This window comes from Perna viridis, chromosome 10 (assembly GCF_037379345.1).
Source record: "Perna viridis isolate PV_CMFRI_1.1 ecotype Kerala chromosome 10, ASM3737934v1, whole genome shotgun sequence".
Classification (NCBI taxonomy): domain Eukaryota; kingdom Metazoa; phylum Mollusca; class Bivalvia; order Mytilida; family Mytilidae; genus Perna; species Perna viridis.
The window spans coordinates 10449483-10468098 of NC_142454.1; the positions used below are offsets into that span (position 1 = coordinate 10449483).

At 33.0% G+C, this 18616-nt stretch overlaps 1 protein-coding gene across 3 annotated transcripts in view; it reads right to left on the reverse strand.

Moving 5' to 3' along the window:
* Positions 1-18616, reverse strand: part of LOC148604487 (uncharacterized) — a 44225-nt gene that overhangs the window by 16394 nt on the left and 9215 nt on the right. Inside the window, exons 3-10 of one of the 3 annotated variants that reach the window (XM_088550945.1) lie at positions 16296-16372; positions 15832-15988; positions 13473-13775; positions 12972-13035; positions 8766-8815; positions 8185-8217; positions 7128-7196; positions 3434-3499 (exon numbers count right to left, since the gene is read on the reverse strand). In XM_088550945.1, the coding sequence (XP_088407071.1) occupies positions 3434-3499; positions 7128-7196; positions 8185-8217; positions 8766-8815; positions 12972-13035; positions 13473-13775; positions 15832-15988; positions 16296-16313 (760 nt within the window). In that variant the 5' untranslated portion in view covers positions 16314-16372. The remainder of the gene's footprint in view (positions 1-3433; positions 3500-7127; positions 7197-8184; positions 8218-8765; positions 8816-12971; positions 13036-13472; positions 13776-15831; positions 15989-16295; positions 16373-18616) is intronic. The other 2 variants (XM_088550946.1, XM_088550947.1) reach the window with 2 other exon arrangements.

Sequence of the window (18616 nt, forward strand, 5' to 3'; positions counted from 1 at the left end):
CATTCAACGTCGCCATGAAATTTTATGTGCGTAAGCGCGTACAATGTTATAGAGAAAACAAACAAACTAGAGGAAAGTCATATTATTAGCTAGTTTATTGTTGCCTGTATAAAAAACGTAGCATACATCATTACTAATTTTGAGTGTTAAAAGTACACGTACGTAATGCAGTATCAAAACTTAAAATATACGTTAAGACACTCGAGGTAAAAAAAAAGCGGAACGGGACAACTTTGTTGTCGTATGAAAAATCGGAAAATTGTTATATATATGTATATATATATATATATAACGTCTCAGAATGTGACGACTCTATTCACTACACTGCTCCATCGGATCAAATTGATACAGGGAAGATAATGTAAATTTATAGAAGGGTCTGAAAAATTCCCAACGATGTTAGAACTGTCAAATTTGCATTTTTTTTTGTCGTTCCCTCCGCGGGACTCGAACTCGTACCGCTGTGACATCTATGGCAACACCGCCTGCACAAAGTCCAGCGCCCAAGTCCACTCGGCCAGCTAGGCTATATTAAAATATAGCTTTCGCTGGCCGGATCATTCCTCCTCGTAGGAATAATTTAGGGCTGTAACTTAGTACACAATGTATGGTAGTACGGGACAGTTCATGTACATGTTATTATGTAGGATAGTGGATCAAATTAATGATGCATGTCACAACAAATCAATATTATACAACGTCTCAGAATGTGACGACTCTATTCACTACACTGCTCCATCGGATCAAATTGATACAGGGAAGATAACGTAAACTTATAGAAGGGTCTGAAAAATTCCATACATCGTGTACTAAGTTACAGCCCTAGATTAATCCTACGAGGAGGAATGACCCGGTCAGCGAAAGCCATATTTTAATATAGCCTAGCTGGCCGAGGTGTCTAGGGTGCTGGACTTAGTGCAGGCGGTGTTGCCATAGATGTCACAGCGGTACGAGTTCGAGTCCCGCGGAGGGAACGACAAAAATAAATTGGAAATTTGACAGTTCTAACATCGATGGGAATTTTTCAGACCCTTATATATAATATATATATATATATATATATATATATATATATATATATATATATATATATTTGATATCACGGATCTTTATCTTTTAAAAGTAAGACATGCTTTCAAAACGAATCATGGAGTGTATTCGATAGTGGAAAGGCGAAATAGAAACTGCAATATACGAGTAAAGAGTGTAGTAATAGAATACCGAAAGCCCAAATTTAGTCCCGGACCAGACTGGCATGTTTTTCTTCATATTACGTATAGTCCCTTAATCCATCAAATCTAGATCTCTGTGGCATCAATCATAATGATAACCTTAGCAGCGGTGTATAAGATGATACACATGCAGAGAAAAGCGCCGTCCTATACTACATTTTATTTGTATTTACAAATTCTACAGTTACTATAGATCAATTGTTTTTATGTAGTACATGTAGTTAATACGCTAATACAGAAGTCTTAAAGCTATCCACAACCAGTCTATAGCTAAGTTAGTCAAGATTTTGTTTCATTTAAAGAGTACTCGTCCTTTTAAGAGACTGCCAGTTTTGTTCAATTTTCAAATGGGTATAGGAAATATGTAGAAAAATCATTAATTTTGTTTTTTTTTTATAATTTCATCAATAGTATAAACGAACTGAAAGCAGTTTTTTTTCTGATTACATGTACACAAATACCATATATGTAGAATTTCAAGATAATCGTATATTTACGGTATCAACGGAGAACATCTACATGATAGACAAAACATTTCAGCCATTTAAAGAAAACGCACCTCCTCGTAGTGACCAACGCATTTCTGCTTTGCTATAGGCAGTCAGCAATCATGTCTAACCATGTCGTGATCGTAAACGCACTAAAGCGTACGACGATCGTACCTCCGCGTCCAATCGCGATGCCGAGTCTTTCGTATCATTTCTTCCAAACTTAATTACGACTGTACTACATCCATTATTGCCTCCCTTCTGAAAACATTTAACGCTTCTAATTTCATGATAATTTTCGGACAAACTGTACACCCTTCAATGGGCCCCTTTTTTCAAATACTCCTGTTCCGCCCCGAAAAGCATTTTAAAAAGGATCTGAATCGCAATTCGGTGCATCTAAGCACAGCTCAGGAGTCCTGGGTACACACAGAACTAGATGAAAACAATCAATTGAGCAGATACATTGTACCTGTCTGTTACGTTCATCAATATACTAGAAAAATATATACGAGTATTAACCTATTTAAACGATATACCAGTGCCGGATCCAGAATTACAGGTAAGTGGGGAGGCACATAAAATAATAGACAGGACCAACAGTGAGTGTTTCTTTCATGATATGACTGGCACAATTTTTCAACATTTTTTCTAGGGGTGGGGGTGGGGGGGGGGGTTGACGGGTCCGCCCCCATCCCCACTGAATTTGCTACTGAATACCGTGCAACCGACCCGGTCTGTGGCAGAGTTATTACGATCCGCGAAATCTCAATTTATCTTATATTATTTTAATCTCATAAGAGTTAATCGACATGGTGACGTATAAACTGATAGTGTTTCTTTAATGTTACAGTTTCGATCACTTCTAACCTCTCTTAAATTCTGTCAGGATTTCTGTTCTATGATATCAGATAGAACAGTACACCAGTAGGATCTTACAGTGCCTAGTCTGCGTATCAAGTATTTATATATTCTATTTTTCCTTTCGGACAGGACTGTTCGCTGGATGATATATTTTTTCAATAATACGAACTTAAGAAAAGAAGATTGAAAGATCCTGTTGATAAAAATGTTGATAAACTGTCGGGAATTCGGGAATGGTTTGTACTATTCTTACATGCTGTGCTTTATTTTCATTTACTAGGTAACAGAAGCAACAGCTTACAGTTAAGGATAGTCATATCATCCCGCTCGGACACATTATTATATCGTTTCAAACGTGACCAGTCAATAGTCTATCCTCTTAAATACTGCATGCTTGGAAAAGAAGCAATGACATCTAATAATGAAGTCTTTGGTATGATTACATCAGTGATCGATCCGACAACCTTACCATTCGACCACCGAGGCTTTTGGCATTGTTATCCAAGTAAATCAAAGTGACAATCATGAATGTATGACTTTATCTGTCTTACTAAAAAGTCGCCATAAACAATTCTGTGACCGTCATTTAAATTACCACATAACAACCAAATTAAAGTTTCTATAAAGCCAGCAAGCGAAACATCAATGTTTTCTTTTAAATTCCTATCCCAAAAGTGTCTCACTCAATATATTTCAGTAAAAATCAGCCCGATCAAATCAATTACCAAGACTTTTTACAAGTTAGAAAAAAAACTCAGAAAATGAATGATATATATATATATATATATATTTGCAGCCTGACAGAACAGTCAAAATAAAAAACCCTCTGCAATAATTTAGCTTTCATACCTCTGATATTGAGTGGCAATTCATCAGTAGACCTTCCCATATAGATATATTTTAGCGCATATAAACCTATAAAAGAATGAAGACTCATTGCTCGAAAGTACAAAAAAAGAAGATTTATTTCCTAGTTACCGATAATAAAAATTTTTATAACGACTAACACAAATGAAATTGTTCTTTTTTTTTTAATTTCTCTCATATATTAAACAGGTCTTCTGTTTTCATTTTCATGGTTTTCTAATACACATACTTTTTTATGAATCCATTATGCTAACGAATTTTTTTAGAAAATTAATTTTTGTTCTGTTGCAAATCGGTACAAAAATGTACTTACAATAAAACATACATGTAATACTTTTTTTCCAAAAAAGGGAGATACGGTGTTATGCAATGCACTTACTTAATGTATGAATGATATTAAAACGAAACAAATATGCATTTTGTTTTCTTTTAAGAAATTAGATCAGCTGTGAATGTGGTAGTTTCACTTATCTTCAATATTTTCTATACAAGTATACAATCTAATCGTAAGTCCTGAAAAATGAAAACCGTAAAAAAGAAGCTATAAAGTTATAAAAAAATATAAAACAAACTTTTCAACTTAATACGAGTGAATAGGTCTTATCCAATTGATTGCGACAAGAATGGACACACCATTCAAGCTTGGTACATGTTTTGACATTTGATTGCAATTAGACAGTATTCCCAATTGCACATTTACTGTTGTGTTTCGTACATGTTATTGTGATTCTTTCTTGTCTTTTTGTTGTACCTGTCCAATTTCCTTTTCTAGTAGTTATCCTTTCGAAACCCGTTCCGTTTTTCCTGAATCATGGTAAGAATTTGCAATCTCCAATTGTGGTCCCTAGTTTTTAAAAGGTTTCAATCAGAACCATGAAATCAATCCCAACCTTTTTTTTATTTTTATTATTTTTTTTTTGGGGGGGGGAAGGTGTAGCACACCTTGTAGCACACTGCCGAAAAGACCCATTTTTCACAGAAATTAGTATTGGTGTTATCAGAAAGGTTAGTTACATAGATTTTCTGGGTCATATATATAATAACGAGGTACTTGTATCAAGTCAAGCCTTTCTTTGCCACACGTTCATAATACGTTTAACTGATCTCCAAAGCAGGTTAATCGAAGCCGTCTAATGGTAGTATGACATCTTATTTACAATTTCCAATGCACCAAGTTACTCATAGTGTACAAATACTATCCTACTAAGTATCAAGCAAACACCTGTTTCTATGCACCTTTTAGAGCCCTTATTTTCTAAACAGTTAAAGTATTATTCTTGAAAATCAATCCCAGTTTCATCTTCGTGGTAAACCATATCATGGAGCAATATCACTGACATTTAGTCATTTTACCTGGATTTATATTCTGTAATTATTCATGAAATTCATATTTTATACCCTAATTCTGACATGGTTGTGGCAGAACGCTTTAAATCGAAATCAACCTTCGTATCATTTTTTTCATGGAGTGGTGTCTGTTATAAAATTACATTTTGATCATTAAACTAACATACAAGATGTCTTTCGAGAACTTTTAATAGTACATTTAGATATTTGGATTACATTTTTTTGCTCTAAACAGCGATGAGTTCTATATTTGTAGTGAACATGTTTATCTTGTACGACTGCCTTTGAATAAAGCTAATATTGATAACAAAGAATATCCTTCTTTTTTATTTTAGTATTCCTATCGATAATTTTAAATCTATTGCAGAAGTTCGGATATGTCGCCGATAATAAGTGTGAACAATGTAACAAGTAGAAAGTTGAGCACAAATACGTTGAATTCATAAAACTAAAACTTTTTGGGACACTTTTGAAAAACGGTGGACAAACATTTTTGACCATACATTGAAGCTATCATAAGATAAAGTAATATTTGCTATTATTAAACAAAACTTCATGAAAGTTATTAATCTATGTATTCTCTTTGCAAAATATTTTATTGATTATATCTGAATAATTCCTCTCAGAAAATTTGTATTCCTTCTTTTTAAGTTTTCTAAAGAGAAAATTGATATATATATTGAATATTTGTACTTTTCTAAAGAGAAGTTGAACCTTTTCAGAGGGACATTTGGACTTTAAATGAATAATCTATCTCTTGAGTGATTACAATTATCCAAAAGTGATAATGAATTATAATAATAGTGTTCGTACATTTCTCAGACACGCTTTGTAATTCTTTATTAACAAAATGTTTTGACATCATATTATTTCTAATTATTGTACATGTATAATAGGATGATTTATGTGATCTGAATATTATTTCATTGATATAACAATGTACGGTATAATACAAAGAATAAATATAATAAAAAAGCTAATGTATTATTGGTGAAATAAGGGGAGAAATATTGATAAAAAACAATACACGAGACAAGGAAAATGAATATATTAAACAAAGTAAATTAACTCAGAATTTACTAAAATGGGAGCTGGAACCAGATGCATTACAAGAGCACATCCTCGGCTTTTCTAAAACACCCGCTGTGTTGCTCAGAAAAGGTGTGAACAAAATTGTTGTCTCAAATTTAGACCATGAAGTGAAAACAAGGCTTCAATATGTCATTTTGTAATCTCATTATTCTTATAGTAAGCTCATTCTATCCTTATATATAGACCATAACGATCCAAGAGATTTTGATTACGACCAGAACACCTTTATTGTGAAGATTGCAATCTTGTAGCAACATAACCCTATTCTAAAATTAAAACAAATAGTAAAGCCTAGACCAAGGAATCCATTTTGTGACAAGATTTGCCATAACGTTTCAGTTGTGACACAAAATATACGCAAGTGGTGAAAGGATGTTGCAGATTAAGGGTAGGTGAAAATACGAAATGAGAAGTCATCATGTTTATCGTAACGTAGTGTCATGACTTTCCTTTCCACCGATCTCTAATAGTAAGTTAAGATATGAGACAGACTTCTCACTGTCTGTAGTTTTCCTTCATCTTAAGTTCTTTTTCTGTATAAAATATAGCATAAAGACAAAACATCTTCTTTATAACGGAGTTTGAGATCAAAATCAAAGGATATGGTGGATCGATGTTCCGTCTTTTTATTACGAAAGGTCTGCTATTAATTCAGCATTAAATGATCGAAGGAACAGGTCAGGAAGTAGTTGAGCAAAATTTGTTTTAGTGACGATCATTTGTTGAAAAAGACTTGGGAATTATTATGTTAAATTTCTTTTAGAATTGTAAAGAAAATCTTTCCTGAAAACACTATACGCATTAATTAAAACATCAATGCTTACTACAGTAAAAGAAATCCCGAAATAATATGTCAATCACATTTATACTCACAAGGTAAAAGAATTTACGTCCATAAGATGAAATGAAAATCTGCGTCAAGAAGTGTTATCTATTATCTTGAAAGGTGTTCAGGACTCCAGGCGAGAATTATATATGAACACCTGATCTGCCAAAACAAAATCTGTGATCGACGGGAGATTTCATATCTGGCCAAAAGTATAATTAAAAAAAAAAACAACTATGTGTTTGCATCTTTCGCAGCGCCAATTAAAATTGCCACTCAACATTATCGAATTGAAGCATATTTTGAAGATATCTATGCGTCAAATTTTGATTTAAAAGTCATCAGTAATAAGAGGTTTTGAAAATAACCTTGATTGCTGTTTCAGTCGTGTGAATAACATATTAGACTTACCTAAACAAAGTAATACGCCTAACAACACAACAATAACAGCAGCTGTGGTAGAAATGGAATATTCAGGACCTTCAAAAAACAAATTTGATTATGGAACGATGTATTGTTTTAAAGTAAGTTATTTTGTTCTATTTATTTTCGGCTGATCTTTCCATTTTTTTTTCACTTTCCTTTCATCTGTGGCAACATAACGTCAGCACCTGGGTATGAATTGTTCATATCACAGGTCATACGTTATACCAGAGCTTGCCGAAACTACGCAGACTTTTTGTATCGCGCTAGAACTCTAACAAATAGGTTTCTGGACCAGGGTTATGTTGCTACAAGATTGAAGTCATCACTGCAGAAGTTTTATGGTCGTCATCATGAACTCGTGGATCGCTCCGGAATATCCATCTGCGCCATGAAAACTGATTTGTTCAACGTGTCATAGTTTTCTATCCCCCTTTCGTCTACCCCGGACTTGACTTTTTATGAGCAACTCGGTAGGTAATTCTAGAAAAAAACAGAGGACGCTTACCCTACAGGTGCACCTGGTCCATGCTCCCAGTTTTTAGTGTAGTCCGAGTTGCTCATTTGCTTCTTTCACTACGTGTGTATGGTTTTGGTGACTGTATGTTTTTGTTATGTGTGTCTATTTTCAAAGTCTGGTCTTTGTCCCTGGATTACATTCTTTCCATTACCGCTATAATCTTGGTTCCCTTGATTACTCTTCCAGCTAGATAGATTTGAGTTTTTTAACTGTAAATTATCTGTCTGTACTTACTACAACAAAGCTATGCACAAAACATATTGTTGACTGATAAAGTCAACATATACAAATGTATAACCAATATACACGTATATTCAGCACATGAATTCATAACCTTAGAAGACATTTTAAGATTTCAATGTCTGTACGAAATTTACCTAATTGGAGATACAAAACGAGCATATGGTGGTTTTTATTCATTTTGTTCCAAATTGTTACCAAATGTTACTTATACTAGTACAAGGGTTGAGATAACCACCCCTCCCCTCTTATCAGCCAAACTATGATTTGCAAGGACCATTATACCTCTCATTATACCTCGCCTAGTTACTTTGTCACCTAAAAATAAACAGAAGCACTCATGTATTTTTGCCACTTTTTATACTTCGATGAGGCAAACATCCATTTTTTATGTTGTTTTGTTTATTCTTTGAACGTCTATGTTCTCCAAAACGAAGTCAACAGACATATGTAGGCAACGTCAGGTAGCCAAACATCTCAGCTTTTAAATAGTACAACAAACTTGCCGTAACACCTAGGGTTTTGGAGTATTTTTTATATTTAAGAACCACTGGGTCGATACCACTGCTGGTGGACCCAAAGTCCCCGAGGGTATTCATCAACCCAGTAGTCAGACCCCGGCGGGGTTGTTTTCTACTTTACATATTCACCATACTTATTTGCGTTGTTTGATTCTATAACGGGAGGTGGAAAGGTACCCGTGAAGATGAAGAGTGGGGTTAGGAGTTGCACTGAGGGACTGTCCCAGCCCATTGACTATAACTTAATGACACTTTTTCCTTGTATGATAGACGCTACAAAAAAGGATTCAAAAATGTTTTCAAAAATACAGAGAATTATTTAACAAAAAAGAAGACCAGAAATACCTCTTGATGTATCCGTAACTAGAACAATTGCTGACTCTGTTTGAAAAGGCCTGAAAAGAGATTTAGAAGTCATCAAGTTGGTTCTGACACTTATGATGCTTTCAAGGATTTTTTCCTATTTACTCGCATTTACAATGGATACTGTAAAACATCACAATGGCAAATATTAGCTTTTTTCAAAATCAAATGGAAAAAATCTATTGACAATAAGCAATGATTTGTTTGGATAAGCACAATTGATCCCATTTGTATACGTCACTAAACGGAAGATACAGTACTTGCATGGGGGAAAGCTTTCCATACTATCTTATATTGGGGATTGTAAATCGAAAATGGGGCTGGGTATGGTATTTGTGGGGTAGGGATTTTGAATGGGAAGGATTGGGGAAATAAGTTCTAATTGATATGAAAATATTTATAAAATTTAATAAAAAATTACAGCTAAAATTTAAAAGAATTTAAAAACATACATTCTGATAATGTAGTATTTGAATTGAAATATCGAGTTGGGATTGTATGAAGGAATATGAATTTTTCTATGGGAAGGGGGAATTATCAATGAGAATGTTGGGCAATTTGGAGTGGAGAATTTGGTACGGTATTTGGTATAGGTGGGAATTTTATGCCATTAAAGAGCAGTATGTTGTCAATTCAAAGCTCCCCCCTTACTAGACTGGATCAGATATCACTGCCATTTTATTAGAATATCATTGTCTCAAAAAACTACCCGTAGTTCTTCCAAGCGTAAGATTAGGATGTTTGACTGAAGTGGTGACAATAAATACGCACATATATTACTAGATACAGACTGGCAATGAGTGGTCATGTCTGACAACATTGACAAAATCGTTTAGGAATTTTCAAAAGATATCTTTGATGCAGCCGGCGACCGATAACTTGGTAAATTTATAAGTGCAAAAAGAGTTACAAAGATCATTTTATACGTAAATTAAAAGATAACCACCCATCGACGAAATCATGGTGGTATATATGCAATAAAATGAAACAATGAAACAACTTCAAGTAGGTATATCATCGTTGTTAAAATGGTAACTTAAACACAAAGGAAACTCTCAAAGCAGACGAATTCCAAGACTTCTTCGTTCTGCAAATCAAATTAGATGACTGGAATAATCATCTTCCTAGTCCTTCCGTGAGAAGGAATGAGATCGATCAGCTTGCAATTACAGAATCCAAAATAGAATATGTAAGAGTAATCCAGGGAATCAAGATTCTAGCGGTAATCAAAAGAATGTAATCCAGGAACAAAGACCAGACGTGCACTACAAAGAACACAAAGTAACTATAATAATACATACAAAGTAACAAAAGTAAATGAGCAACTCGAACTCCACGAATCTTAACGTTTTGACTCTTGAAAGTCGCATATCCCTAAGTGAGGGTCCGTTGTGTAAGTTTTCAATTTATAACTTTCGAAGTCGTTTTGTTCTTCTATGTTGAAAACAGGTGATGTGACGCATGTATTTATAAACGTTAAAGCACGCAAAGTCAAGATCTATATTTCTTTTCTCAGTATAATTTTAAAAAGTAAAGAAGGTTGTGTTTACATACACATGAACAGTTACTTGAATTGTTACTCAAGACCGACCTGTCTGTATTTATTTACGGAGATTCATCTATAAATGAACTACAAATAATCGATTTTACAAATTTGTTCAGTCAAAAAAGTCGGAAGTTGTTCAGTCGGAAAAAAAGTAAAAAAATTGCGTGGCCTTCTGTGACATTTCCAAAGCCTTTGATCGTGTCTGATATGACGGTTTATTGTTTAAGTTACACTACTATGGTATAACCAGGTTCTTCTTGTGTCGGTTCAATGGCTAACAGATTCCAACGCGTTGTTTACCCTAGATATCGCACCATTTGCGTTGAATAGAGACATCGAAAATAGTCCACCAATGACTACGTGATGGCTTATTCGATGCTGATATCACATAAAAAATGTATATTTCGTGTATTATACCAATTCACAAATGCGGGGAAGTCGTATGAAGATATAAAGTTTTAATTAAAAAGATGGAATAATCCAGATTGAATCGTATCGTAACGGATATTTAACGAAATAAATATCACTAGAAAATTTATATCGAGAAACCGGGTGGGTACAACTCTTTGAAAGCAGGAAAGAATATAAACTTGTGATGATGAATAAGATTATAAACGGTAATACCCCAGGATATTAATGTACCCTTGTACCAAAATGCGCGGTCAGACCTTTACAACCATTTTACGTGACAGTCACAGAACTTATCCGAGATATGTGCAGTACAAGGGCGTCTTTTTATTCGACTGTTCAGATGCTACAGATTGTTACTTGGAATTGGAACAGTACAAGGAAAAGGTTAGTCTTTATTAATAGAAGTCAAAGTAGTGAACTGTCCAGTTCTTTACAAAATGTTGAAATTCAACGTGAAATGAAAGAAACTGTTGCAACCCAACTGAAACAACAAAATGATTTTATTCAAAACCAGAAAATTTAAGAAAAAAATGGATCTTCTGTGAAACTGCCTAAAATAGATTATCATTTCATTTAATGGAGATAAAACTAAGTGGAATGAATTTTGGGATTCTTTCGAAAGTTCCATCAACAAGAACAAACGACTCCAAAATTGCAAAATTCAACCATTTGAAGAGTACATTATTTGGAGATGCTAAATATGCTGTTTCTGGTCTTTCATCATCAGAGGAACTTACGACATTGCTGTTGGAATACTTAAAGAAAGATTTGGGAATATTCAGGAACTTGTAGATCTGCATTATAGCGAAATGTGGGCGAAATGATACAATTACAACCGGCTTAAAATAAGACGTCATCGCTTAGAATTTTCTTAGATAAAATAAACAGGCATTTGCGTAGTTTGGAAGTTCTGAAACAGAACGTTAACCATGATGTATTTTTGTCAATGGTGAAGTCAAAATTACCAGAGCAAATTCTACTTCAATTAGAGATTCAAAAGGGATCTACAGAAAAATGGACAGTTCTTAAAGCATGTGAAAGATCGCGGGTTTATATCGTAGCAAAAGAGAAATTTGATAATTTTAACCTGAAAAGGAGTGTTCAAATCGTAGAGGTAATGCAAACGGATCCCTTAATTCTAACAAACCATGGCAGAAAAGAAATGAAAAATTCAGTTCGAGTAAAGGTGGAACATCAAATAAACAATTTAATTCTGCAGAAGCTTTAGTGGCTTCACCGGAACGCAATATAAACTACTTTGACAAATGTAGATATTTAAAGAGTAAATATATAAATAACATTGAAGTGATGAATGCTAAAAGTTTAAAAGTGTTGAAGAAAGAAAGCGCCAGCTAAAAGGAAACTGTTTTAGGTGCTTGAGATTAGATCACCTATCTGGTGATTGTAAAAAAGATTAAATTTGTATTCATTGTGAAGAAAAGGATTCCCATCAACGGAGTTTATTTCCGAAGAAATTCAAAATGAAAATGACAAGTGTGCATTTGGGCAGAACCTACATGCCAGGCTGCACATGAACAACAGCTCTCTCAACGAGCATCTGTTCAGGCGTAATTTGGTAGCCATTCCGAACTGTTCCTAAAGTCATGTAAGACAAGCAACCATTTTTTACTTGAATGCAAAAAGTACTCAGAAATCCGGCTTAACACTATCAAATCTAATGCTTGTACAACAGAACAAAATACTGAATTATCTTTAAGATGCAATCTTATATTTTAAAAATTAAGCGATTTGTAGATTAACAATACTATTGTACGTTTTTTTTTCTAATGCATTTCATCACATTCCTTCTGCTTTTACATGCATGTCTATCTTTCTTTTCACACACTATTTTTCTGTATATTCACTATTGCATTATTATAATAAAACTAACGTATAAAGCATGCTGATTCAACGTGATAATTTCCGTCATATGATAGGGAACGGCTCAACATATGCTTATGCTTGATGTCGAATCCTTATGATGTATTTCTGTTGTATTAATTATAATTCGTGTATAAATTTGAAGTAAAATATGTTTAAACTGAAAATTTCAGACTTTTGAAAACATCTTTTTTTATGTGTTTTGAAATGCTATTTTACAAAGTAAAAATACTCTTTCAAAAAGAAAGTATCTGTTTCTAGATGTTTCGTATCTATTAAAAAAAAACATTTTCAGATAATTGTCAGCAAACCAGAAACTAAGTAATATCATTAAACGAATAATCACTTACTTAAGAATACTACTTTCACAATTGTAAGATACTTTCAATTTTGAAATAGATCGGCATTTGTATTCTACAAAATAAATGAATAGATCATACAACATTCACCTTATTAGACAATATATTGTTAATTTATCATGATAAAGTAGACATAATTAACGCAAAACATTTTCGAGAATTAAAACAAATGACAACGCGAAAGAATATCGACAGTTTCACAATTAATTTGCATAACTCGTTTATTTTGTTAATTTTGGTTAATTGTTAATACTTAAGTTGAACGATGTAAGTAGGTGTGAATTTCATAACTCTTTAATGGAATCAAAATTGAAATGGAAATTTTATCTGTGAATTCTCAATAATATATCTAAATGAATAGAACTTGGAGTCCGATGTGACATTCATATACAAAATGCCGTCACTTCTTATTTCAATGAGGAGGCATGAGGAATTTGTTTTTAAAGTTATGAAGGAAGTTGAAAAGTCTAAAATAAAATGCCGAATAATTACCTGGATCAAGTATATGGTTAACAGGGCAAGTCTTCTTTACACAAGAACAATCCTCTTTAACAGGTTCACAGTAACATAAGTGTTCAGGTTCCTGTAGAAAGACGTAACCAGCAGTGTAATTACAGCGACATCTCCTATCAGACGTAGTCGTTCCATCATCATATATAATTTGACCAATCTCATTGCAGGTTGACTTTTTATAGACACACTCATAGTTTCCATTGGTTGAGTACATGAACGGTTGGAATTTATCAGGTGAACACGGGGATCTTGTAGTACCTCCAGAAAAGACTCTTCTGTAACCTACAAAGCATACCTCTTTTGTATTATAAAATAACATAGGAAAGAGACAAAACGGGACGGGATATACTGTTATCTAGCATTTCCGAACAGGGTGGAACGAATAAGCATAACCATAAGTTCGATAAGAGATAGCAGAACTGTTTATCTCAAAACAGTAAATACATTCAATGTACATCATTGAATGAGATTGATTGTATATGACAATCCGTTGAACGATATACAATTTGCAAAATAAATAATGTTATCTTTTTGTGAGCTAACCTCCAGATCTTATTAACCTAATCATACCTTAATCAAAAATGATATTTCATGGTAATGTAATATGCATAGCTCGAAAGTTTGAACATAATTTTTATAGTCTGGAAAAATAATTAAATAAACTTATACGTAAGGATTATTCCCATCAAATCTGTATCAAATATTCAAATTGTGTTTTTATTGTTTCTAAGATTGACTTTCTGGGGTCGATGAATTCTTTACAAAGATACTCTACTCCATGTGTTTCTAGTATGCCGGTGGGTTTTAATAGTTCAAATTTCAAGATTAATGACTCCCATGTAACATTATGATGTTAATGTGCCATTTGAATGTCATTGTTTTTATTATCTCTGTATTTGTAAGAAGACATTGTTTTACTTAGACATTTTGTGATATATTTTCACTTAATCCTGTTGGACATGATTGTATTTATACTTTTGTATGCGTAGACGAGGTGTGCTTATCAATTACCGTTGGTGTTTGAACTAGCTTATAGAAAAAGCGAGTACTGCTTTGAGGTAGATAGAACTTATTGTCTTTTTGCCCATCACTGACGACAGTGTGATGACCTGTAACAGTTTAATTGTATGTCGCTGGAATTTGGATAGGTGACTGTCTCGTTGGCAACCATACCACATACCCTATTTTTATACTTTATGATCTTTTTGACAATTTTGAAGACTTGTACTTGATAAAAAAATCATAAATATCCATACGTATATGGAGTCTAAAAACTATAAAATCTTTACGATAATTGAAATTACGCGTTTTCAACATTAAATGTTACCTTCCCCAAGATAACTTGGAAAAGTAAAAGAAATCGTCTGAATATATATATATATATATATCATTCAAATGCACTAATGGCTGTTGTCAAGTTTGTTATTTATAGTTACGACTCTAATTAGTTTTCCCCAACGGAACATAAAGACATGATCTACTACAGCGAGCAAATATATTCGTGTGGTAATGTTTCTTTCGGACACCATATTCGTCATTTATGATGCGACTTCTTTTAGCAAACTATAGAGATTTCAATGGTCATCAATTGCGTCCCTTCATTCATATAAATAAACCTTCAAAATCGTTTGACCGCAAAGAAGGTGAAATAATTTGCACCCTTTCTTTTAACATATCGATACTTTGACGAGATTTCTTTTTTCATCATCATAAATTTGTAAAATGGATGGCTCCCATCTTTTTATCCAGCTGCCGTAGAAAATAGAGAAACTCATGACACAATTTCGTCCTTGTGAGTCTATGATTTAATCTCGAAATTGATGACAGTAGGCACAAAATATATGACAAGTGAGACAATATGATTTAAACAATTTCCCTTTTCATGCGTTGTAATATAGCAGCCAAACTCTATATGGTGACTTTAATTCTGATATCGTCTGATTAGGCAGTATTATGACTTATTAATAGGCAACCGTTGTCTAAGGGACAGCTTTCAGTCATAAGTCATAAAACAAATTTCATCCGCTGATTGTACAATGTATTCTTGCTATCCAATCTTTTGTAAGAAATGATCTATCCCATACTAAAATATTATGTAGATGATGGATAATTATAATATCTTCTGTACTGTTTTCAACTACTGTATATTGGTATAGTAATATATCATATTAATAAGTATAATTAAACATTTATATGAGCGCTCTTTTATAAATATTTCTTCATATATGAATAAGCCATAAAAAACTTGAATTGCATCAAAGTTTTCCATCGAAAGCATCAATAGAAAACAATACAATCGGAATTGATGAAATTATATTCGCAACTGATTTTACCATACCTTTCATTTGAAACTCGGTTCCACCACAATTTTCTTTGTAGGCTTTTTTATTTGTGTCCCACATGCACCAGTAATTAGTAGTCTTATTGAATACAACTCCTGCATGGAAATTCCAGAGTGGCAGGCTTGGACATTCAAACCAAGAAATACTAATAACCTGATTTTGAATTATAGGAGACCAACACCATTAACAATCATAAGTGTTTACGTTAAAATGTTCGGAAAGTTATCTATGAAATGTTTCCAAAATTGCACATTATGAGGTTTTGAAAAAAAAAACAAAATTGCTATGAATGGTACACTATATACAATGTTCGTTAATAACAAAATGATATCTGTTTAGCAAAACTGAAATGATTTTATCATAGTTACATAATTCAAACCAATACTTTAATTCCTTAAACATATAACAAATATAACATATTTCATAAATAAGACACGGAACTTAGTGTCAATATACTTACCAAATAAGGAAAATACATCAGACAGAATAACCATGATCAATGCCATTTTTGTCTGTAAGATTGAATATTCAGCATATCTTAAATGTAAAACAATCATCGATTTTAAATCTTAAATATTACAAAATCAATTTTACGTTCGAAAACATTTTCTTATGTTGAAAAGAATTTTCACGATGTGTAGTTTTAATCAAAACAACCGATGACCTTAAAAGAAGGATTTACAATTAGTTATATCTTTTATTTGGACACGTACTCTCTTTTGAGAGAGTACGTTTCTATATTTCCTTTGCAATTTTCATGATTTTTTGCTTTGTAATATCACGTTGAATATTAAATTGTCAGATTTAAAAATGATTCATAGTGGCGTTTGTCTTGAGGTGATTACTTTTTCAATACCTATCGAATGGTAAATTTTGGAAATTGTTAACTATATTCAAGTGATATTCTAATAACACAATACCTAGTTAAAAAAAAGATTACTCCCTAATGCTACTGGTGCTTGACACGTGTGAAAAGAATGAACTATATGCATATAAACTTATTTATCAAGTGATAGGACATTTAAATATATGTAGCATTACCGCTGGATCGCCCTTCGTATTTACATCTTAATCAAAGTAAAGAAGAATTAAGTCTATTTCTATCAATTCTTGATATTTTCTGTTCAAATTATGTTGGTTTCCTACGGAATTATGCATTTCAATTGTTATTAAGTTAAAATGATTTTTCGCAGGCTTTTTGTATGTTTACAGTTAGGCTTCTGAAACCTGGTCATGTTGTTACAAGATAGAGTAATCACTATAGAAGTTTGGATCGTGGATCGTTACGGTGTATCCATCTACACCATAAAACCGTATTTGTTCAACGTGTCATAGTTTTTCTTTCCTCTTTCGTCTACCCAATACTTTACTGTTTATGAGAGAAAAATCAAGGGAACCAAGTTATGGCGGTAATCAAAAGAATGTAGTCCAGGGGCAAAGACCAGACATGGTAAACAAACATACACAACAAAAACGAAGTAACCAAAATCATTCATACAAAGCAACAAAAGCAAATTGACAACTCGTACTCCACTAAAAACTGGGAGCATGGGCCAGGTGCACCGGTATGGTAAGCGTCCTCTGCTTTTCTAGATTCCGGGGTGTGTCTAGAAAAGTAGGGGACGCTTACCCTATCGGTGCACCTTGTCCATATTGTTAGTTTTTAATGGAGCTCGAATTGGTCATTTACTTTGTTACTTTGTATGTATTATTCTCCTAATTTCGAGGACTTGATACATCACATTTATTCTAAAGAACTTGAGATTAAGGATACTACAGACACTCCATACGCAGGTACTGAAGGGATGAAAGGAAAATTGACAATAAGGAATGAAAAATCATCAATGTCATAAAGTTCGGTCAAAAGTTTTCTTTCGACTATCGATCTCTAATTGTAGGTCATTATATTAGGCTGACTTCACAGTGTCTGTAGTATTCTTTATCTCGAGTTCTTTGGGTTTAGATGCAATGTATCAAATCGATGGGATGAACGTACATCTTAGCAGAGATTAAAAGGGTTAGATGGCCATCAACAAAAAAAGTAAAAAAAAACTAAGAGAGATCATTGCAATATATATTTTAACATATGAGGTGATAATTGTCTTTAAATTTTAGAGACATTCAAATTATGTATTTATATAAAAATGTTTAGCTAAAATAAAGACAAAGAATTAATTTTTCGGCAGTAAATAGCTACAAAAACATATCGAAGCATAAAAGATAATGCAAAAACTTCAAAAACTTCAAAATAGAGTAAATACACACAAGCAATGTAAAAAACAAAATAAAAAAGTAATAATGTGTGTATTTTTGGAAAACAATTAAATTGTTATTTCTCTGAAATCTTTCTCCTTATTACGACCACGGTAAGACATTTCCTGCAACATATTACATGCTAACTTTCTACTAGTAGTTCTTTTTTACACTTTGTGATATATGTATTGTCAAACGCATTGTGGAGATTTCATTTGTATTAAGGCTACAAACAACTAATCCAGATTCCAATTACTCTCTATGTTAATTTACTCATTTTCAGGATACTCAGTAGTTTACTGACACTGACACTCGGAACTCATCTACCCTTAAAATAGCCTGGGGTAAATAAAAATTCATTCAATTAAAAATATTTTTAACTATCTTTTATAATGGCATGCTAAAGGGATTACTTTGTACTGTTTTGCGTATGATCCAAATCGATGATGCAATTGTTAATCTGTAACCTTAGGGCGAGAATAGTCAATATGCCAAATAGACAACAATCCCACCAGGATAAAAAATGTT